This window comes from Notothenia rossii, assembly GCF_949606895.1.
Source record: "Notothenia rossii genome assembly, chromosome: 10".
NCBI lineage: Eukaryota > Metazoa > Chordata > Actinopteri > Perciformes > Nototheniidae > Notothenia > Notothenia rossii.
This window is the reverse complement of record NC_136908.1, coordinates 49,543,198-49,568,477: the sequence shown is the minus strand read 5'-3', so window position 1 is coordinate 49,568,477 and position 25,280 is coordinate 49,543,198. Positions and strand designations below refer to the sequence as shown.

The following is a 25,280-nucleotide window of genomic DNA, read 5'->3' as shown; positions in this document are numbered from 1 at the left end:
GCAGGTAACAAACAGCCGTATCCAGCTTCAGTTTATGTTCAGTACTCCACAATACTGTCAAATTACAAGATACTGTATGGTACACACTAATAAAGGACCAATAGCTTGACACAAAGTGTACATTTCAAATCAATGTACAGGGACATAATAAACATACACACATATTTTAGACTTGATACAATTCATGTTTTTTTCTTCTACTTAGTATCCATTTTGCAAAGTTGTCACTAGCAAGACCTTAAACTACACCCATTGAAATTATCACATCAAACATTTATTTTTAACAAAGCAGTACTGTTGTTTCTGTTCCTTTTATCAAGTGCATCTTCTTTAGTCCTCACTGTGTGTCAAAGCCCAGGACAAAGTGTGTTGTCTTGATAAGAAAGAAGATCTGACCTCAAGTCTGTTAAGTCCTTATTTCTGTCCGTCAGAGACTGGATCATTTCTTGTGATTTTAATCTATTCAAGCAGCTGTTGCTCCGTGGTGTGTGGGAGCTGATATGTCTTCAATAGTCTTTTAAATATGTTCTTCTCCACCTGAACCTTTTCACCTTTTCGCTTTCCTCTCATCCAAACGGACAAACATGTCAATCTGAACGTTAGATAATGCAGCGACATACCAACACAGGTAATCTTTAAAAAGTTATTTTATGAATCCATCCTGTAAAAAGGAGCCGTTTGAGATGAATGAGAAGGATATTTTACAGAGGGGGGGGGGGGCTTTCAGAGAAGACAGCCGGCATCCTGGTCTCCACCAAAGTGATGTGGGCTCTTCCAGACAGACCTGACCTTTGACCTGTTCTTTCCCCACACATCAGCTCTGCTTCCCAGCCACAGGTTGGACCAGGAGAGATGCTGGATCCTGAAGTTTCATCATGTTTAGGTAACAAGACCTGCAGCAAAAGGACATTATTTAGAATCTGCTGGCATTCATGTTGTGTAAAATCAATATAAAGCAGATGTTTGCACATTAGCTCACTGATAAAGCCTTAAAAGGCATTTGCTTTGTATGGGTTTGAAAAATATAAAGGGGAAGCCCCATGGTGTACTCGCATACACACATCATCCAATTATTGCACAAATCTACCACCATCAAAGTGATTATAATTAGTGGAGACGTAATTATTGTTATTTAAGTGCTGATTTATGTAAAAATAGCCAAGTTAAAATCCAAATAAACAGTTGTTACATGATAATTATTTTTGATCTGATTATGAATACATATTTTGAATTTATTGTGATTACTGCTGCTTTTTATGATAATTATAATAAAGATTGCTTTAAGAGCATGCGGTTGCAGGAAATATGTTCTGCTTGATCAGAAATGATCAAACAAGCTCAGTTGAAACCAATCAAACGCTATTTTATCATCAAAAGAACTTTCCAGGGATACTAAACATATCTGCCAAAACTTGAGTATGATTCTAACCTCTTTGTGCTTGATCATCACCAGGTATTATATGGCGTTACTGCCGCTCTCTGTGGGTAAAAACAAAGAGAACAATTCAGCATGGACAGGATAGATACCCATCTATTTAAACAGCAGGTGGCAGTGTTACATCAATCATCTTCCCCCCTAAAGGATGCATGAATTAAAACAGACGATGTTTGTGGACAGGTGTCACTATCCATTCTCCTTCATTGACAAGACAGGAAAACATCCCATTTAAACTTGATCTCCTGTTTGATGGATCCCCCATGTTTCACTTTGATTTGCAATACTTCACGCACATCTGTCTCCCCCCTCCTCGGCTCATTATCCTTCTCAGTCTTGTCCTTCCCTCTTTATAATGGCTTCTTCCTCCTAGCCTTTTGTGCCTATAGGAGCTAACAGGCTGATAGTGTGGCTGTGATTCATTTGGACAGGCTGGCAGCAAGCTGTGTAAACAGCCATTAGTAATTCATGACTCTGTCCAGCGTCCCCAGGCTTCAATTAACCCTTGCTATCGCTGTGAATTCATTCATTTTCTCTCCTCTCATTGCTTCTCATCTCTGCCCTTCTTCATCAGTATTCTCCTCTCCGCTGTTGGCTGACGTACGGAGCCACACGAGAAAGGCTTATTAAGCACTAAATGATAGCAGAGGTGTGGATACAATTCACACATTTAACTCATTGACTCAAGAAACACTGACTTAGCCTGGACTTGAGCATTACAACTTTGAAGAGTTATAATATCGAGCCAAAAGTGGAATACAATGCAGACTCGGAGCACACGTTCAAGCCAAATGGATTTTCTAATAAGTTCAGGGAAAATAGCCTGAATCTCATTTCAGGTTTTAATTCACTACAGCTTTTATTTTATTGTTAATTACAAAATGTACTACCAATCTTTTGGTGTTTCCAATTTGAAATGGCAACACATCTAGTGGAGAAGGTGTTATGAGTTTTAGATTTAACTTGACAAAGCTGTCAAGAGTAAGGCTTTGTGTGTTTTACCTTGATTCCTGTCATGGTTATCAATTAATGGCCTCTAACAATATATACAATTTGAAAAAACCCAAAGTCATTTTAAGTAATGTATTTGTTGCGTCACTATTACTGCCGCTTTTCTTGGTCTACTCAGTCCCTTTGGAGATTAAAATGCCACTTCATGATGATTTTGAGAGCCTGACCATGAAAACTGTACACAATAGTCTCCTTGCTTCCCTACAGCACCGTCTAAACTCTGTGTCTTCTTCTGTGTTATGACCCATGAAGGTTTTATTCTCACTTTCCCCCAGCAGCTCGTCAGACATCAGACCGTCCTGCCGGTTCCCCAGGACGAAGGCCAGGAAGGAGAGGATGAGGGCGTCCATGATGCCCATGATGGCCAGGATGTAGGCCCAGCGCACCGAGCAGGCACCCAGCGTGTATTTGTCCGTCCCTTCGCCGCACATCCGCTTCACCTCGTCACTGTCCCAGCCGTCAGGGTAGATCAAGCAGCCCAGGACCAGAGAGGTTCCTGGAGCGGGGGGAGAGGGGCGAGGGGCTTAATGGGCTTGAAAAGGAATTCATGTTACATTTGGGATACTCTGCAAACCTCAATCTATAAAAAGGCGTGCCTGGTATGAAGTGCAAATGCAAGGACAAATGTACCTTTAAGATTTAAAGGGGACCTATCATGCAAAATGCACTTTTGTACGTCTTTTATACATGAATCTGTGTCCCCGGTGTGTCAGGGAAATCACCAAGTGTCAGAAAACACAACCCTCTCTTTTCCTCCATACCCAAATCTCTAAAAACGGGGCTGCAACGGATCTGATACAGACTGATCCAGATTTGAAATATCTCTGACGTCAGAAACAAGGAGCTCCACCTATATGGGCAACTCTCCACCAATCAGGGGAATGGGGGGTTGCGTGGCATGGTAGCAGCATGGTTTACTTTGAGAAACAGGATCAAATAATATATTTTTTTTGTTATTTATTTATTTGCATTTTAAGAATTGAATTTGTTACAGGGCATACAAAACAAAATGAAGTATGTGTGATGGACACTTCTGAAGCAATGGAGAGAGGAGTCAGAGAGACACGGAGAGAGCTGGAACTTTGATGGCAAACACTGATGGTTTATTTGGAGCTTCGGCCGGAGAATTCACAAGACATGTGCTGAGCCACGAGTTGACACAGCGGATACGAAACCAATTCTGAAGAAGTTTTCTGTAGTTCGAGGTTTCAACTAGTTCAGAGTGTAATAGACAACATTCCTCATCAGCGAGACTAAACAAATATGGACCCTGAATCTAACTAGAGCTGTCGTCCATAGAAAACAATGTGCGCCAGGGAACTTACGTTCCGGAAAAGAAGGGCCTCTAGATGTCCATGAACAACAAACTACTTGTGCTCTGTCATAGCCTCAACAATGCGCCCAAGCTGCCCCTCCTTAAGAGAGATAGCAAGGCCGTAGACATATGCCATGGGAAAAGAGACAGTGAAAGAAGAAAACTATGAACTGTGTCAAAGGTTGAATACCTAAGCAAATTATTCCCTAACAGTATGGATAAAACTTAATTTAAAAGAATAATCCACAAATCAGAAAAAGAAAAAAAATCTATCAAATAAATATTTTTATTTATAAAAAATGTGTAGAAGAGAGAAAGCAGAAAGAGATTAGGTGACAGCAAAGCCTTAATAGGACAGAGAGGTGAGGGAGGAGGCAGAAGGAGAGAGAATATTTTCAACACTTCACAATGTCGTGCGTCCGGCTGTCTTCATTACAGTGACACACACACACACACACACTGATGCTGTGGTCGCACTCATAGTTGGTCCAGGCAGCAAATGATTCACAGCTCTGAGAGCTCTGTATTTCATTGTGGAAAATTCTGCCTAAAGATGAGTCTGTCAAGTAAGTAAAACTGTCACCTAATAGTAGTATAACATAACTAGGGTTGTTTGATTATGGCAAAAATCATAATCCTGATTATTTGGGTCAATAATTGATATCACAATTACTAAAAACGATTATCCATTTACTTTGAAAACATCAATTTATTGGAGAAAAAAATGTGAACAGTATGTTTTTAACAGTTGATTACCCTGAACTTTAAGTATAATTGAAATGAAAAAAAAAAAAAAAGTAATAATAATTTGAAAAAAAAAAGAAAAGTAATAATAATATAAAAATAATCGTTTTATTTCGATTACGTTGTTTTTGTAATCGTTGCAAGCCATAATCGTAATTGCGATTAAATTACGATTAATTGAGCAGCCCTAAACATAACCCTCTGAAATGTAATGGAGTAGGAGTTTCATGAGAAGAAACGGCTCAGTACTTAAGTAAAGTACTTAGTTACATCCCACTGCTGCATTCAGGGGCTTCACAAATGTAGGTACTAAAGAGTGTTGACACAAGGTGAGCAGCCAGCAGATAAAGCAAACAGATTATCTCCAGAAATGTCAAACTTGTGTCCCTCCTCTCCCCCATTTTCCCATCTGTTGCTCTTTGTGTGCACCATATCCAGAGAGAATAGATAAAGAGTGTAGACAGATGCATGATGGGTGTCTGGGTCATGAGTTAAACGCCCCCAGCCCCTCACAGTTGTACCAATAAAAGCAGCAACAAGCGGCTGTAATAATAACCAGCATTGATGTGAAAGGACTCTAATCCATATCCTACGCCTACATTTCCCAGGAGGCACAGAGTCTATTGACTTTCCTGCAGCCTTCCTGAGTTTGGAGATCAATGTGCTCACAGCAAAGGGAGGCACAGTTTAAAGCAGCAGTCTGCTGCTGAAAATAAGACAAAACATGTTCACAATTTGGCGCATAAATGTGAGTTCTATATATATATATATATATATATATATATATATATATATATATATATATGTTCTATACTAATCGCTGTATTTAAATTATATTTTTGCGACAGGTTTAAGGCTAATTAATCAGATTCCAGTGAATTCTGCATCAAAATGTTGGTTTGGTGATTTCTGTCTCAACAGTGAAGATTGTCAACAAGGACGTGGACAATTATTAACATGCTGGTACGTTTTCAGGAATGCTTTGTTTATTTGTTTTACAACAGATATTAATCCTTGGGTCTATATATACAAATAAACACAGACAAAAAAAAGCAAATTATATGGTTAAATATATATATATGTGTATCAAAACTATCAAAATTAAAAATACTATAAGGTAAATATGTATTAACTATACGTTTTCTTGCCGTGCTGGCTGATTTCTACAACCTGATCCAGACTCAAATTCCCTCAACAGTTACTTGATCTATACATTAATTAGGCGAATACAGTCTCGGCGCCATTTGGTGTTGGTAATGGAGTTTGCCAGGGGGGGCTCCTCTCACCATGCCTTTTTAATATCTATTCTATATGAATGATCTATAAGCTGATTTAAGTGTCTGTAAAACAGGATGCGTGATTGATAATGTATGCCGATGATTTCGCTATTGTTTCTCCTAGCAGCGCTGGATTTCAACAGTTGCTAAATGTATGTTCTGATTATGGAGTCAAATTTGATGTTATGCTGAGAAGAGCGCTGTAATGATCTGCAGAGCAAAAGGGGATAAGAACCTTGGTTTTCCAACATTCTCTGTCAGGACAGGTGCTGTCTGTTTGCTGTAAAACAAAGTATCTGGGACACATCATTACAGATGAAATGGCTGATGATGATGACATGTATAGACTTTGTTGTAAATATGTCTTAAATGTAATTTAGGTTAACTTCCTGTGTTATTTAGATGCTTTTATTTTGAAGGCGAGTTTACGCTGTTGACAGGAAGTTGTTGACGGAGAAAAGGAGCGGAGATTAATCTACATATAAAGACGGAGAAAGTAAAGGATAAAGTTTGTGTTTAAGTTTAGCGCCCCCCCCCCCCGAAGAGGCACAAAGTTGGTATTAACTATAATATAAAAATGTAGGTTGTGTCCTAATTCGTTTGTATGCTGTTTTGTAGCTTTGTTGTCTGTTTACGGTTCACTTTTGGTAGTATGCTAAAGTCATTCTAATACGGATGGAGCCTAAATGTATTTGTTATTGTTGTGTCTTTATAGCTCTTACGTTGATATTGGAGATTTCAATGAATTCCTATCATCAGTCAAGTCTTCGACCATTATTCGGAGGGAAATGCTACAACGATGCTTGGCAATGGGCATTATTAGGGTCTGAGACCTAGGTCGGCGAAGACCCTATTGAAATCGGTCGCGCAGCGACCGATAACCATGCAAAACCCACACAAAACAGGGCAAAAGACGGGCAAAAGTGGCCTAAATCATGACAGTAGGTAGCCCACGGCCGTCCATAAACATGATTGATATCGGTCCGATTATTAGGGTCTGAGACCTAGGTCGGCGAAGACCCTATTGAAATCGGTCGCGCAGCGACCGATAAACCTGCGAAACACACACAAAACAGGGAAAAAGACGGGCAAAAGCCCATCAAAAGTGGCCTAAATCATGACAGTAGGTGGCCCACGCCAACCTAGTCACATGGGCGCGAGCGCCCATGTGACCTCGGCCACCCTAGGCCGAACATTATTGATATCGGTGCGATTATTATTATTCTGATTATTATTTTAATACATTGCGCGCACTTTTGACCCCCGCAACATATGTGAAAACTCACCAAATTTCGCACGCGCGTCAGAAGTCGTGAAAATTGCGATGTGTAATTGGTTCCGGAACTTTGCGTCAAAAATTGCGTAGGCCACGCCCACTTCCGTTTTTAACGTTAACTCCCCCCACTTTAACTTTCACGTAAACGAACGAAACTCGCTACGCATATCTAGGGTGCGGAGACGAGCAAAAAAGCCTCTTGGAGGGGTATAAAATAACGTACAGGAAGTCGGCCATTTTGAATTTGGCGTTGGAAAAACGCGATTTATCGCGTTTTTCGTCCCTCGCACTTTAACGAACTCCTCCTAGGGACATTATCCGTACCACTCCAAATTCCTCGGGTAGCTTCTCCACAAATGGGCGATCTAAAGTTATCACGGAAATTTTTTTCTTTCGCACGGCGTAGCCGTGATTTGGCGCCAAAGTTCGCGTTCGCTCGATGCTAGGCCATCCCTCAACATGGAACACGATGATGTCATAACTCAAACTGACATGCTCAGAACGCCACCAAACTTCACGTGATGGTTAACACTGCGGCCCTGAACAGCTCTACGTAAAATCCGATGTTACTTAATGTGGCGTTACCATGGCAACGGATCCCTCGCCATAATTTGGCGTCGGAAAAACGCGATTTATCGCGTTTTTCGTCCTCCGCACTTTAACGAACTCCTCCTAGGGACTTTATCCGTACGACTCCAAATTCGTCGGGTAGCGTCTCCACAAATGGGCCATCTAAAGTTATCACGGAACTTTTTTTCTTTCTCACGGCGTGGCCGTGATTTGGCGCCAAAGTTCGCGTTCGCTCGATGCTAGGCCATCCCTCGCCATGGAACACCATGATGTCATAACTCAAACTGACATGCTCAGAACGCCACCAAACTTCACGTGATGGTTAACACTGCGGCCCTGAACAGCTCTACGTCAAATCCCATGTTACTTAATATGGCGTTACCATGGCAACGCATCCCTCGCCATAAAACACGGTGTCGCTGTAACTCCAATGGACACGGTCCCATCGTCCCCCAATCTCCACTTTTATATCACCGGTTCATGCCTCAACAGCTCTACGTGAAATCTCAGATCTCACCGTATGCCGTTTCCATGGCAACGCATCGCTCGCCAAAAAACACGATGTTGTGTTAACTCAATGGAAAATCGTCCAAACGGCACCAGACTTCATATGATGGGTGATGGTCAGGCCCTAAACAGCTCTAAGTCAATTAGGGGATGTCATCATATGCCGTTGCCATGGCGACAGATCCCTCGCCATAAAACCCGGTGTTGTGTTAACTCAATGGAAAATCGTCCAAACGGCACCAGACTTCAGACTATCATTAATGGTCCGGCCCTCAACAGCTCTATGTCAATTATGGGGTGTCATCATATGCCGTTGCCATGGCAACGCATCCCTCGCCAAAAAACACCATGTTGTGTTAACTCAATGGAAAATCGTCCAAACGGCACCAGACTTCAGATGATGGCTAATGGTCCGGCCCTGAACAGCTCTATGCCAATTATGGGATGTCATCATATGCCGTTTCCATGGCGACAGATTCCTCGCCATAAAACCCGGTGTTGTCGTAACTCAACGGAAAATCGTCCAAACGGCACCAGACTTCAGACTATCATTAATGGTCCGGCCCTCAACAGCTCTAAGTCCATTATGGGATGTCATCATATGCCGTTTCCATGGCAATGCATCCCTCGCCATCAAACACGGTGTCGCTGTAACTCCAATGGACAGGGTCCCATCGTCCCCCAATCTTCACTTTTATATCACCGGTTCATGCCTCAACAGCTCTATGTCAATTATGGGGTGTCATCATATGCCGTTGCCATGGCAACGCATCCCTCGCCAAAAAACACGATGTTGTGTTAACTCAATGGAAAATCGTCCAAACGGCACCAGACTTCAGACTATCATTAATGGTCCGGCCCTCAACAGCTCTACGCCAATTATGGGATGTCATCATATGCCGTTGCCATGGCAACGCATCCCTCGCCATAAAACACAACGTTGTGTTAACTCAATGGAAAATCGTCCAAACAGCACCAGACTTCAGACTATCATTAATGGTCCGGCCCTCAACAGCTCTATGTCAATTATGGGGTGTCATCATATGCCGTTGCCATGGCGACACCGCGGAGCGTCGGCGTCGAAGACCCGATCAACGCTGCTTGCAGCTTTAATTATTATTCTTCTTCTTCTTCTGATTATTATTTGAATACATTGCGCGCACTTTTGACCCCCGCAACATATGTGAAAACTCACCAAATTTCGCATGCGCATCACAAGTCGTGAAAATAGCGATGTGTAATTGGTTACGGAACTTTGCGTAAAAAATTGCGTAGACCACGCCCACTTCCGTTTTTAACGTTAACTCCCCCTACTTTAACTTTCACGTAAACCAACGAAACTCGCTACGCATATCTAGGGTGCAGAGACGAGCAAAAAAGCCTCTTGGAGGGGTATAAAATAACGTACAGGAAGTCGGCCATTTTGAATTTGGTGTCGGAAAAACGCGATTTATCGCGTTTTTCGTCCTCCGTACGAATTTTGTATCGCGTTCGGGACTTTATCCGAACGACTCGAAATTCGTCAGGTATTATCTCGAGACATGGGCGGCAAATTGTTATCATGCAGTTTTTTGGTTTTTCGCACGGCATGACCGTGATTTGGCGCCAAAGTTCGCGTTCGCTCGATGCTAGGCGGTCCCTTGCCATGGAACACGATGATGGCATAACGCCAACTGAAATACTCAGAACGCCACCAAACTTCACATGATGGTTAACACTGCGGCCCTGAACAGCTCTAGGTCAAATCTGATGTTACTTCATTTGCCATTACCATGGCAACGGATCCTTCGCCATTAAACACGTTGTCGCTGTAACTCCAATGGACACGGTCCCATCGTCCCCCAATCTTCACTTTTATATCACCTGTCCATGCCTCAACAGCTCTACGTTAAATATGAAATCTCACCATTTGTCGTTTCCATGGCAACGCTTCCCTCGCCAAAAAACCTGGTCTTTTTGTAATTCAATGGAAAATCGTCCAAACGGCACCAGACTTCATATGATGGCTAATGGTCCGGCCCTCAACAGCTCTCCGCCAATTATGGGACGTCATCATATGCCGTTTCGATGGCAACGCGTCCCTCGCCAAAAAACCTGGTGTTGTTGTAATTCAATGGAAAATCCTCCAAACGGCACCAGACTTCAGACTATCATTAATGGTCCGGCCCTCAACAGCTCTATGCCAATTATGGGATGTCATCATATGCCGTTGCCATGGCGACAGTTCCCTCGCCATGAAACACGGTGTTGTCCTAACTCAATGGAAAATGGTCCAAACTGCACCAGACTTCAGACTATCATTAATGGTCCGGCCCTCAACAGCTCTATGCCAATTATGGGATGTCCTCATATGCCGTTGCCATGGCAACAGATCCCTCGCCATGAAACACGGTGTTGTCCTAATTCAATGGAAAATCGTCCAAACGGCACCAGACTTCAGACTATCATTAATGGTCCGGCCCTCAACAGCTCTATGTCAATTATGGGATGTCCTCATATGCCGTTGCCATGGCAATGCGTCCCCCGCCAAAATACCCGGTATTGTCATAACTCCAATGGACAAGGTCCCATCGTCCCCCAGTCTTAACTTTTATATCACCGGTCAATGCCTCAACAGCTCTACGTGAAATCTGAGATCTCACCATATGCCGTTTCCATGGCAACACTTCCCTCGCCATGAAACATGGTGTTGTCCTAACTCAATGGAAAATCATCCAAACGGCACCAGACTTTAGATGATGGCTAATGGTTTGTCCCTCAACACCTCAATATGACAATATCGAGTTTTCCCCAAAAGCTGTTGCCATGGCAACACACCCCTCGCCGTTAACCACGATATTGCTATAAGTCCTGTGTATATGGTCGAAAACTGTTCAAACTTTACATGTGTGCTAACTGTCAAGCCCTCGACACATATATGTGTCAGTTTTGAGATTTTGTCAAATTTCGTTGCTATGATAACAAAATGGTCTCCGTGAAACACGGTTTTCAAATAACTCCAGTTAACATGCTCCAAACGGCCCAACACTTCACAGATCTGATAACGATGCAGCCCTCAACACATCTAGGCGTATTATGGGGTTTCATCAAATTCCGTTGCCATGGCGACAGATCCCTCGCCATCAAACACAATGTATCTGATACTGCTGTAACTCCTAAATACATTGTCCGATCGGCCTGAAACTTCCCACGTTTGCCAACGGCCGAGTCCTTCAGACACCTAGCCACGTCGACGTGCGGACAACAGCCTGCGGAACGTCGAAGACCCGCTCAACGCTGCTCGCAGCTTTAATTCTTCTTCTGATTATTATTTGAATACATTGCGCGCACTTTTGACCCCCGCAACATATGTCAAAACTCACCAAATTTCGCATGCGCATCAGAAGTCGTGAAAATAGCGATGTGTAATTGGTACCGGAACTTTGCGTAAAAAATTTCGTAGACCACGCCCACTTCAGTTTTTAACGTTAACTCCCCCTACTTTAACTTTCACGTAAACCAACGAAACTCGCTACGCATATCTAGGGTGCGGAGACGAGCAAAAAAGCCTCTTGGAGGGGTATAAAATAACGTACAGCAAGTCAGCCATTTTGAATTTGGCGTTGGAAAAACGCGATTTATCGCGTTTTTCGTCCTCCGTACGAATTTTGTATCGCGTTCGGGACTTTATCCGAACGACTCGAAATTCGTCAGGTATTATCTCGAGACATGGGCGGCAAATTGTTATCATGCAGTTTTTTGGTTTTTCGCACGGCATGACCGTGATTTGGCGCCAAAGTTCGCGTTCGCTCGATGCTAGGCGGTCCCTTGCCATGGAACACGATGATGGCATAACGCCAACTGAAATACTCAGAACGCCACCAAACTTCACATGATGGTTAACACTGCGGCCCTGAACAGCTCTAGGTCAAATCTGATGTTACTTCATTTGCCATTACCATGGCAACGGATCCTTCGCCATTAAACACGTTGTCGCTGTAACTCCAATGGACACGGTCCCATCGTCCCCCAATCTTCACTTTTATATCACCTGTCCATGCCTCAACAGCTCTACGTTAAATATGAAATCTCACCATTTGTCGTTTCCATGGCAACGCTTCCCTCGCCAAAAAACCTGGTCTTTTTGTAATTCAATGGAAAATCGTCCAAACGGCACCAGACTTCATATGATGGCTAATGGTCCGGCCCTCAACAGCTCTCCGCCAATTATGGGACGTCATCATATGCCGTTTCGATGGCAACGCGTCCCTCGCCAAAAAACCTGGTGTTGTTGTAATTCAATGGAAAATCCTCCAAACGGCACCAGACTTCAGACTATCATTAATGGTCCGGCCCTCAACAGCTCTATGCCAATTATGGGATGTCATCATATGCCGTTGCCATGGCGACAGTTCCCTCGCCATGAAACACGGTGTTGTCCTAACTCAATGGAAAATGGTCCAAACTGCACCAGACTTCAGACTATCATTAATGGTCCGGCCCTCAACAGCTCTATGCCAATTATGGGATGTCCTCATATGCCGTTGCCATGGCAACAGATCCCTCGCCATGAAACACGGTGTTGTCCTAATTCAATGGAAAATCGTCCAAACGGCACCAGACTTCAGACTATCATTAATGGTCCGGCCCTCAACAGCTCTATGTCAATTATGGGATGTCCTCATATGCCGTTGCCATGGCAATGCGTCCCCCGCCAAAATACCCGGTATTGTCATAACTCCAATGGACAAGGTCCCATCGTCCCCCAGTCTTAACTTTTATATCACCGGTCAATGCCTCAACAGCTCTACGTGAAATCTGAGATCTCACCATATGCCGTTTCCATGGCAACACTTCCCTCGCCATGAAACATGGTGTTGTCCTAACTCAATGGAAAATCATCCAAACGGCACCAGACTTTAGATGATGGCTAATGGTTTGTCCCTCAACACCTCAATATGACAATATCGAGTTTTCCCCAAAAGCTGTTGCCATGGCAACACACCCCTCGCCGTTAACCACGATATTGCTATAAGTCCTGTGTATATGGTCGAAAACTGTTCAAACTTTACATGTGTGCTAACTGTCAAGCCCTCGACACATATATGTGTCAGTTTTGAGATTTTGTCAAATTTCGTTGCTATGATAACAAAATGGTCTCCGTGAAACACGGTTTTCAAATAACTCCAGTTAACATGCTCCAAACGGCCCAACACTTCACAGATCTGATAACGATGCAGCCCTCAACACATCTAGGCGTATTATGGGGTTTCATCAAATTCCGTTGCCATGGCGACAGATCCCTCGCCATCAAACACAATGTATCTGATACTGCTGTAACTCCTAAATACATTGTCCGATCGGCCTGAAACTTCCCACGTTTGCCAACGGCCGAGTCCTTCAGACACCTAGCCACGTCGACGTGCGGACAACAGCCTGCGGAACGTCGAAGACCCGCTCAACGCTGCTCGCAGCTTTAATTCTTCTTCTGATTATTATTTGAATACATTGCGCGCACTTTTGACCCCCGCAACATATGTGAAAACTCACCAAATTTCGCATGCGCATCAGAAGTCGTGAAAATAGCGATGTGTAATTGGTACCGGAACTTTGCGTAAAAAATTTCGTAGACCACGCCCACTTCAGTTTTTAACGTTAACTCCCCCTACTTTAACTTTCACGTAAACCAACGAAACTCGCTACGCATATCTAGGGTGCGGAGACGAGCAAAAAAGCCTCTTGGAGGGGTATAAAATAACGTACAGCAAGTCAGCCATTTTGAATTTGGCGTTGGAAAAACGCGATTTATCGCGTTTTTCGTCCTCCGCACTTTAACGAACTCCTCCTAGGGACTTTATCCGTACGACTCCAAATTCGTCGGGTAGCTTCTCGACAAATGGGCAATCTAAAGTTATCACGGAACTTCTTTTCTTTCGCACGGCGCAGCCGTGATTTGGCGCCAAAGTTCGCGTTCGCTCGATGCTAGGCCATCCCTCGCCATGGAACACGATGATGTCATAATTCAAACTGACATGCTCAGAACGCCACCAAAATTCACATGATGATTAACACTGCGGCCCTGAACAGCTCTACGTCAAATCCGATGTTACTTAATATGGCGTTACCATGGCAACGGATCCCTCGCAATTCACATGATATCCGATGTTACTTAATATGGCGATACCATGGCAACGGATCCCTCGCCATAACACACGGTGTCGCTGTAACTCCAATGGACACGGTCCCATCGTCCCCCAATCTTCACTTTTATATCACCGGTGAATGCCTCAACAGCTCTACATGAAATCTGAGATCTCATCGTATGCCGTTTCCATGGCAACGAATCCCTCGCCAAAAAACACGATGTTCTGTTAACTCAATGGAAAATCGTCCAAACGGCACCAGACTTCATATGATGGGTGATGGTCAGGCCCTAAACAGCTCTATGCCAATTATGGGATGTCATCGTATGCCGTTTCCATGGCAACGCATCCCTCGCCATACAACTCTATGTTGTCGTAATTCAATGGAAAATCGTCCAAACGCCACCAGACTTCATATGATGGGTGATGGTCAGGCCGTAAACAGCTCTATGCCAATTATGGGATGTCATCATTTGCCGTTTCCATGGCAACGCATCCCCCTCCATAAAACCCAATGTTGTCTTAACTCAATGGAAAATGGTCCAAACGGCACCAGACTTCAGATCACAGTTAATGGTCCGGCCCTCAACACCTCAATGTGACAATAGTGAGTTTTCCTCAAAAGCTGTTGCCATGGCAACGCATCCCTCGCCGTTAACCACGATATTGCTAAAACTCCTGTTTAAATGTTCAAAAAGTGTTCAAATTTCACATGTGTGCTAACGGTCAACCCCTCGAGACATATATGTGTCAGTTTTGAGATTTCGTCAAATGTCGTTGCTATGGTAACTAAATGGTCGCCGTGAAACCCGGTTCTCTCATAACTCCAGTTAACTTGCTCCAAACGGCCCAAGACTTCACAGGTTTGATAACGATGCAGCCCTCAACACATCTAGGCGTATTATGGGGTGTCATCAAATTCCATTGCCATGGCGACAGATCACTCCCCATCAAACACAATGTTTGTGATACTGCTGTAACTCCTGTGTACGTTGTCCGATCGGCCTGAAACTTCCCACGTTTGCCAACGGCCGAGTCCTCGAGACATCTGCCTGACGTCGACGTGCGGACAACAGCCTGCGGAGCGTCGAAGACCCGCTCAACGCTGCTCGCAGCTTTAATTATATATTGTTATTATTGGCCAGGCCTAACTTAAAGAGCAACTTCCAGGTTAAAGACACCTGTGAATAAATGTGTAGGAAAATGATGAATACACTAGATTTTCAAAAAAATATACAGAAATATACACTAGTGACATCTGGTGTCGTTTTTGTAAGAAATGTTCACTTCCGCATAAAAAAGCCTCGGCACGTGACCTCCCGCGTGTGACGTAACACGGGGGACACAAGGGGGAGAGCGGCCGGTGTAACGTATTAATAAACATGGATCCCAATGCTAGTTTCGACACAGGAGACACAGAAGAAGTTGAACATGAATATTCGAATGCATATGACGGACCACAACCTTACAATTATGAGCCTGCTAGGCGTCCAAGAGACCAGGAGCAGCCAAGGATTAGAAGAAATAACGGCCATCGGAGAGAAATTGAGCTGTGGTGTGAGGAGAACCAGTGGAGAACAGAGCAGCTGTCTTGGTGAGTGACCGGCGTTAGCTACAGAATGTTAGCTAACGTCACATCACAACATTGTAAAGTTAGCTATCACATACCAGGCTATAACTAAAGTAGCATTGATAATATAGTAACGTTACTGGCAGGACTGTTGATACTGATCCATAACAGAAACTAATGCGCAAGTATCAGCCGTATCTCGCGTTACCTAATGCAACTCCACACTACGGTGCTGTGTACCGGAGGAGAGACGCGAGATACGGCTGATACTTGACGATCTGGCGGAGAAAGGTTGTATGTGCTGCAGGGAGGTGGATGCACAACGCACGCAGGAACGAACGCTAGCTCCGGTCCTTTTTACTGTGGACTCGATGTCCTGACAGGCTGGTATTTGTGCAACCTGCACAAACACAATACTGCACCATGATTACAAATGGTGAAATCCAATGTAAAACTACCAAAAAATACCAGCTCCTTAAAACACAACCGCTCTACTCAACGCAACTCTACTCTACTATACCCGCGGTCAGAGAGCGGAGATGTGTCCCCTGTGTGATGTAATATGACGCGTTTGACGTATGACCTTAAAAAAAAGCCGTTTTTAAGAGCAGAGCTCAAAATTGCTTCTTTCCCTCTGAATTCCTGCCTTATGTCTCGTAAAACATATCAAATCCTGCATTCACTTTTTTAATTGTAATTTTCAAGCAAGTTTAAGCATAAATGTAGAAAAAATAAAAACCTGTAAGATGCTCTTTAAATTCATTTTTCCCCCTGGAGAAAAGCTGGCCCACCCTATTTTATACAGGCCCGCCCTAAAGTACATTTCTACGCTACAGGGTATAACTGCCTTTTTTAAATTTATATTTGAGTGTTGTATGTCTTTTAATAATGGACCAAGAGTCTCTTCAATAAAAGCTGATGATGATGATTAAATGTGATTTAGTGATTCACGTTCTCCACAGGATTTATTGTAATAACTTTTCTGATTCCCTTATACGCCATCTCCTGCCACCATCAGGTAAAAATGTTACCGCTAAAAAACTGTAATGTAAATCAATTTCTCGATGTTTTTTTAAAACAAGATTTGGGTACAGGACTGCTTTGTTAAAATCTGACAAAAGTATAAATCCACAGGTTAATTCTCGCCTTTCAATCTGAAAACTAGGCTTCTCAAAATGGATAACGTAAGGACGTCTTCATTAACATTTTTGAACTATTCGGAACTTCAGGAAATAGTTTTTCATATTCACAAAATGCTAAACTCACCCCATGTCTCCCACAGTGTCCAAGTGTTGATTTCCTTGTATTTCTATTAGAGGATTTGGTACACACTCAGTTCTCTCCTGTGTAAACACAGCTCCTGCAGGCTGTTCAGATGTAATATTAATAGAATGAGTTGAACAGCAAGCAGTCTCAACAGCAAACCTCGACTCTCCCGCAGAGTTTGAATAAAAGAGGAATACAGGGGATCAGAGAGACCTGGGGTTTGTTTTTTCTGACTCATCTGAATGCCATTTCTGTGCAGTAGAGACAGCCTTCAGGTTCAGTGCCTTAAAGCCAAAGTGTGTGTGTACCTAAGGTAAATATGCAGTCTTCAGTCTTTGCATGCTTTTGCATAAATGTAAAAAATAAATGAATTATTCTCAGTGACTGTTGCATCATCCTTCCATTTTCAATACGTAAATGCTTCCTGCAAAGCACTTTTCTCCATGTTTACCAAAATGTACTGAATCTAATCTTTTAGCTTTGGCAGACATGTGATTTATTTTCTCTTCTCTAACATACATCATGTCTATTCCCAAAATGGCATTCAAATGTTTCTAAAGTAGGCAGAGGGCAATCTTTTATCTTTGACACATTTGTTTTGTTTCAGGCTTGCACAGAATTGCGGTTCAGCTAAAGTGTAATGAGCAATAACAACAGGGGGAGGCCAACGTTGTAAAAATACTCATCTCCTTATAAATAAATTCTCATCTCATCTCACTACAGCCTGCACAATCTCCCTCACATTATAAAGGGTAATGGGAAATCATCCAACAGGGAATCATGTCAGCTCTTTTCAACACTTTCAATGAGTGATGTTTTCAAACACATAGGAGCTCAGGGTAACATTCAGACTCGTAAGAAAAGAAAATATCTAACGCTTCAAATGAATATGATCAACTCACAGGCTCTTCAGAAATGTTAGAGACAGGTTTCTTCAGTGAAGGTTTTGTTGATTGTGGTAGTAGATCAATAAAAGCAGGAGGTGGTGAGTAATGATCCGAAGCTCACGCAGGACTCCTAGGAACAACGATTCATCGATGAGAAGGTGAGTTACTGAGCAGAGCTACATCTCACCCTTCATCTTTCTCCTCTTTGGTCATTTCACTATTGAACAGATAAGGTGTGATGGATTCCTCAGTAGGAATGAATAGATTCTTTTGAAAACCAATAGACTGTTTTTCTTACTGACTGCAATTAACTAAAGTAAAGCTGGAATAAAAGGTTATTATTACACAACTAGTGTTTTGAAAGTGGACTGAAACAGACTTAATTTATCTTTGAACGAGGAACTGTTCTAACAGTGAGGTCACCCTGGAGTACATTTCTATATCACCAGTCTTAAATAATAATACATTTGATTTCTAAGGTGCTCAAAGACACTTTGCAGAGGCGATAGCTCCTTGAAAGTCTTTAAGTAACGTTTTATTCTTGTAATCAATTAATCTGGAGATTATCTTCCCATTAAAGCATTTTTAGTGTTTTGCAATTCAGCTTATGGTATAAAAAGCAGGACATCTAAATGTTGAAAGGCTCCGCACAGCTTCTGCCATTTTTGCATTCAAAATTACTTAATGTTTGTTGTATTATAAATATAGTACGTTTTTATTGTCCTTTTTCTGTTGATCTAGTCCGGTCTAGTCCACACACACACACACACACACACACACACACACACACACACACACACACACACACACACACACACACACACACACACACACACACACACACACACACACACACACACACACACACACACACACACACACACACACACACACACACACACACACACACACACACACACACACACACACGAACGTATAAACATGTAGGTAGGATTAAAATATCAATTTCAACCTCAGATTGTACTCAGATTAACAAGATATGTTTGTAATGAAACTTATTTTTTTATCTTTAAAGTAAACCTTAAGACTAAGCTGAACGTACAACATTCACCACAATGCAAACCATGCTAGTGCAGATACAATTGAACATTTTAAAAAGATTTAGTTTGAAGTTAATGACTGCACACTCAGCCCATTAACATCTATATATGCAGTGATTTTTAATGAATGTTGGCATGAGCGTCACGCTTTGTTCAGCACTACAGAGAGCTGGTGAAAAGATAAACCTAGCCAAAATTAAATCACAATGGTACCCATTTGTGTTCATAAGAGATGTAGATAATAATAACAGGAGAACATCGTTAATCCAAAACATTATGTAAAGCACACTAGGGAAAAACACAACAAGAAAGTTTACAAGAAAATACAAATACCGTACGAATATCTGTGTTGCAATATCTGTTCACTGCAAGACTCCACATCTTATATTTGAGTTCTCACAGACTATAGGCAGGATTTTAGAAATCTTCCACACACCAGTAAAAAGAAAAACATTCAAAATACTTTTGTTTGTTGCGTTGTAATAACTGTATAGATTAAATCATTAGATACTACACATAAGGAGGGTGTTGAAATACTAGTGTGATCAAGTACGATCCTTAAATGTCTGAGTCCTCTTTTATCCACCCTGCATTTACATAACAAAAAAGTATCCTCAATATAAAGTATTTATCAATATTTAATATATACATGTTCTCATATTGAGCATACCACCATTTACCAACACCGCAATCACTGCAGGTGTTACAAAGAGGACAATAATATCTTGTAGCGCATTCCATTTAAACCGCCCTGCTAACACTGTAATCTCACGAGGAGCTGTCAGCTCACTGCACCGCTGAAACTGTGTTCAGCTCTATTCTGCACTACACAGACTCACATTCTTTGTGATTTACACACTGACGGGGGTCACTCATGGCCGCTCTGTTGCATGCCAGCAAACAGGGGGGGGAACAAAAGATGTTCCCTCCCCATCTCGCACAACAACGAAGAGGGGAGGCTGAAAAGAAGATGGAGAGGTGAGCAAGATGAAGCACAGACTAAAGGTGAAGGGACAGGAAAGAGAATAAAGACAGGAAAAGGGGGAAATAAAAAAAGGTGCTTGATCTTTGAAGCTCGGGCTTAAAACAACATGAGTGGCTGCATGGAGAAGGTAGGAGAGAAAAACTGCAGCATTGGGATGATGAGATTATTAATCACGAGGTGTCAGGGGGAATCTGAAAGTTATTGATATTGTAAGATCTTTGTCTCACTTATGTGTCATTTTCAGGTAAGGATTGGAAATGAAGGTTGGAGGGAGGCGGCAGGAACAAGTACTACAAGATTGGAATACCAATGCACCTCATTTTAGACATGAAGGGAATGAAAGTGGCTGTTTAAAAATGCAGCGCCAGACAGACCACTGCCCTCCATCAGATCAGAGAATGGCACACAGACGGAGAAAGCTCACTTCAAAGACATAAAGCAGACGGACTGTCAAGTCAAGTGGAGGCAAAAAAAACGTTTAACTCTTAATATTACTCCTTAGTTTGAAAACGGCCATTAGGCTGTCCTCCTTAAATGTATTGAAAAGCAAAATAATATTTAACTCTGTGTCAAAGACAAGCTAGTTTGGGGATTGTCCCTGGGGAAGATTGTGCTGTCAATTTGATTGAGATTCGAATTTACAATCTAATTATGTCTGAGAGGACAGGTCTATATCGAGCGCAGGGCAAAATGAAGACTTATTTTATTATCAGTGCTTTATCATTTCTACCAGCTGACCTTTCAAGGATATACACACCTTTATTTTAAGGTAACTCTGCATTGACGGTTTATAGCGGTTTAAAATGATTCATTTACAACTTTCTTTGAGCAACTTTAAAATGATGAGTCTTGGGTTTAGACAAAAGTAGAGAAAAGCTTTAAGTGTTTTTTCAGGCATCAATAATGTCAAATGTATCAAGCTAATGTGTGCTGCTTGTGTTGGTAGCCCTTGTGCATTTCTTACACTTTGTTTATAACAAGAACATAGGAAACTTGAATTAGTGTAGCACACAGGACCAGCTTCCAAAAAGTGGGGTAATAATATCTGGAACTTATTTATCCATAGAGAAGGAAATGCTTCTTGGATTTGAATGTTGCAGTTAGCAGTTAGCAAGCTAGTTAGCCGCTAACGTTTGCAGTCTAGCTAGAGCAAACAAAGTTTATTCCACTTCTTACACATAGACTCAAAGTTTCAACCTCTGTGGAGATCTAAATATTGACCGTTCTCGCTACAATTGCTAAACACAAATTGGACAATGCCTGTTTAGAGCGGTGGAACTCCTTCAAAGAAAAATAGTAGACAATGTTGTTGTACTGAAGACGTGAGAATGTGCTCACAAGTGTGTTTGCAAGCCACTTAAAACACGTCCCAGTGGCCCACAACTCTGCATGCAGTGTCACAGAAACATTCCTTCTTATTTTAGAAATAATCAGCATAAAAGTTATTCTGATAATCCTCCTGGGTGGCGATATTGTTTGCTTTCTGTTGCATGCCGCCCCCCCGCTGTCTCTCGGTTCACTGGAGACTGCTTCAGAAGTTTCTTCCAAATGCAGCCTTGTCTTCTTTGAAGTTAGTCCTACTTGGAACAGAGTTTTTCAGACGAGCTTTAATCAAAGCTCTCTCTGATTTCCTCTGAGCACAGACTATGTTTCGGGGAGCAGGAGGTCGCTCCCCCATGCAGAGGATCCAATCAGCTGGTTGGATGAGGTAGAGATGCTGCATCGCCATGGTGACGGGCTGCCTGCAGACTGCTATTTGGATTTGTACAGACGAGTGTCAGGACACCTCAGTGCTGTGAATATGACAGAAAAAGACTGAGAATTAAAGCCAGCCACGTGTCCATATGAGACACACATGACTCACGTATGACCGTAAGCTTAAGCAGCTTAGGTGGAAGTACAGGAGGACAGCACTCATTTATCAAGGGGGGATTTAGAAACAGGTGTCCTTATTAATAAAGACTCCCGACAGTAAATCTGCCAACATGTTGCACCCCAGACAGGAATAAAAAAAACACGTGTTAAGCATTGAAGCTGACACCCTTGCAGTGATACGCTTTGTGAAGCTCGTAATTGTCATGGCTCATTGACGACAGGCAAGAGTAAAATATTTAAGTCTATCTCTTGTAGTCAGAGGAAAGAACCCACATGATCGGATTATTTGAATACGATCCAAATCATGTTGATCAATCCTTGTTTTATTTAAGTGCTTTCTCTTCTCTTCCTCAGATAGTGATGACAGCGTTCTTGAACACAACTTTGGCAGAATCTTTAATGTTGTCCCCGTTTCTTCTTCCAAAACCGACTGCCTTTGAAGTCGAGTCGAGGGGATTGCTCCTCTGTTTCAGGAACCTCTCTGATCTGAGGAGATGGCAGAGAGTACATGTTCTTCTCTTTTCTTTCAAGCTTTCCCCTCCCTACTCCTGAATTGCTCTCTTTTTGCTTTAATGATGACTGATTACATGAGGAGGACAAAGAAATACAGAGCTCCATCTCACTGATATAAATCCACCTAGCACCAAGCAGGTAAGAACAATGGAGCGCTGAAGAAGGGTCAACCAGTAAGAGCTTGTATCATCAAAACAAAGTTATTTTACTAGCTTATCAGGAGCTTTTGTCCACTCAGCCATGAGGGGTTTTATATGTTTACATTATATTACTGAACTTATCCCTTTCGTCTATTTTGGCTTTAAAAATTAGAAGTTTGCGTTCTTGACCTCTGGAAACAGCTTTTATAAATGTACCACAAGGGCCACTTAGTAGCTTTCCTTACTGTTCAAACTAGTGTTTATCGGCTCAAGCATTGTTCAACACCACAGAACTATATGTTAAAGTGTGGCGAAGATCAAAAAGTTCCCAAATATATTATGCTTTTCGGAAAAAGGCTACTTTACTTAATACAGTTTACTTGGGGTCTGTTTGAATCTACATTTTTAGGGAAGTCCAAAGGCATCTCCATCTCCAGGAGAGGAATGTTAATGTAATCTCTCTGCTGTCAAAATCAGTTAAGTCAAGATCAGAGATTTAAAAAGGTCCCCTATTGTACTCTTTTTCATCAATATATTATAGTTCTCACACTGGTGCTCTAGGAGGAGATTCAGGTGATAAGGTGGATGGGTGTTACCTTGGTTGGTGATTGGCTAATGGTTACTTAACCCAAAAATACATTATGACATCACAAAGTGGCCAAATTCTGATCAGCTCATTTTCGGACAGGTTTCTATATAAATGGATCAGGATAAAAGGAGAGCCAATCTTTTTTCCTGAAACTTTCAGAATCTCTTTACACAGAAGGGACACATGCTTATGTATCAAAGACGAGAAAAAGTAGATTTTGCATAATAGGTAACCTTTAAGGGAACATAAAAAGGAAAAAAATATGTTACGTGAATGGGATATTTAAGTATAAAGTGAAATTAATATAAATGTCTTCATATTGTTACGCCACTGATAGTAGGATTCGTGCTGCTTCAAGTGTCGCCACTCATTGATGTATTAAGAGAAACCCTCATGCTGCCACTTGTCATGCAGCTGTGATGCTTCACCGCTCTCCTGGCCTTAAGTCTGTGACGTGAAGCGGCCAAATGGAAAGAGTTTGAACCTGAATGGGGGGTCATTCAGCTCCCAGACGGTGCCCCCATCCTTCCTGCAACTCCTGAAGGGGTACGCTGATCCTGAGCAGCTCACCTTGGCAATCTCTTGGAGACAGTGAGAGTGATGGGATGCTGCCAGCGGGAGCAGAACGGAGAGTTTCCATGGCAACCGGATAGCTCGGAGGGAGGAAAGGCACTAATGGGTGGCTGAGGTGGCTGCGAAACATCACTGAAACAACACACGTCCCCTCTCAGAGTCCGTGTTCTCTGATCCGTTACCTTTGGAAAACGGTGACGGTAAACAAACACTACCGGGCAGAAGCAACCGTTTACCCACAAACACACACCTAAGAGAGAAAAACACATCACTCAGACATAAGAGAGCCTCCTGCGAGTGTTGTTCCTCTGGTGTAATCTTAAGTAAGTCCACTGGGATGCAAACACTCCCACGGCTCGTGCTTCTCAACTCCCCCGGCTAAGTTTATCAAATAACTGAGAGCCACGGAGCCTTTTGAAGTCCTCTCAAGCTCGAACCTCATTTGTATTCTACTTATGCCCCCAGTTTTCACTAAGCTGTCTTTGATTCGGTCCCTCCCGCCAATATGTTTCCAGTGTTGGAGTTGTTAGTCATGTTTTCCACACAGCATGGGTCCCTCCGATGTGGCACTGTTATAATCGTCGGTGGATGATCAGTGTAATTAGGCGTCTACCTCGGAGGAAAACCAGCTGGAGGAGACGCCTTGTGCCCCTGAACCGATGTGTGTCCCATTCGGAGCTAACTCCTTTGGGTAAACATTTGTTTCTGAATAACGACCGTTATGTTTCTCATCAGTCAACCATATGCAGCACTTAAATCTGAGGCCAGAGAAAGGAGAGTAATATATTCTGAATGTAACGTCTGTATGATGGCTGAAAGGCTGCAGTCATCAAACAGCTTCCTCTCACGATACAACAGTATTGATTGATAAGAGAATGGGATGATGGTGGAAAGGAAATGTCCTGCTGAGAAGTGGATCTAATGGATCCAAGTTTTGTTCTGGCTCATTACTGAGGAAATGAGGATGCACTTTAGATCTGCAGAGAGGACCAGAACGAAGGATGTGTGGGCTATATACTGGGATTAAAAAGGCTGAGAAAGCAGAGAGTAGAATACAAAGAGATACAAAACTGGGATCAATAAACATTTCATAAAGTAAGATGTGTCCATGTAAAGATGGGAACGTTGTACTGTCTTTAGTATCAATAAACCACATTTCTAGATTTTAAATTTCAACACACATTTTTTAAATGTATGTAAAGTTTCATATGTTATATTCTTAATCATTTTTTAATAGACAGTGCAGACTTCACCTCTCTCTATGTTTCAGTCATATGTTTTGTCGTAAAATTGTGTCTCACTTTACCGTGTTGACTTGAATGAGAAACATATCAATATTTTGTCGTCGATCTTTTTAAAATTATTTTCTTACCTTTCTTTCCTTTTTATTGTATTTAATGTGATTCTGTTTATATTCCATTGAGTTTATATAGGGAGTAGGGTTAAAGTGTGTAGTTAACACCGCTTTTTATAATATAAATGTGTTTCAAAGTAGGGGAAAACAAATACAAATGAAACTAAATCAAGTAAAACACTTTTTGCTGTATATGAAAGCAAAGGGTTG

General features: G+C 42.2%; 1 protein-coding gene across 1 annotated transcript in view; it reads right to left on the bottom strand.

Annotated features, from left to right (window-relative positions):
* Positions 1–25,280, bottom strand: part of lhfpl3 (LHFPL tetraspan subfamily member 3) — a 39,070-nt gene continuing 13,790 nt past the window's right edge. Inside the window, exons 2-4 of the mRNA XM_079655178.1 lie at positions 2,712–2,942; positions 1,430–1,479; positions 1–893 (exon numbers count right to left, since the gene is read on the bottom strand). Of these exons, the coding sequence (XP_079511304.1) occupies positions 1,457–1,479; positions 2,712–2,942 (254 nt within the window). The 3' untranslated portion in view covers positions 1–893; positions 1,430–1,456. The remainder of the gene's footprint in view (positions 894–1,429; positions 1,480–2,711; positions 2,943–25,280) is intronic.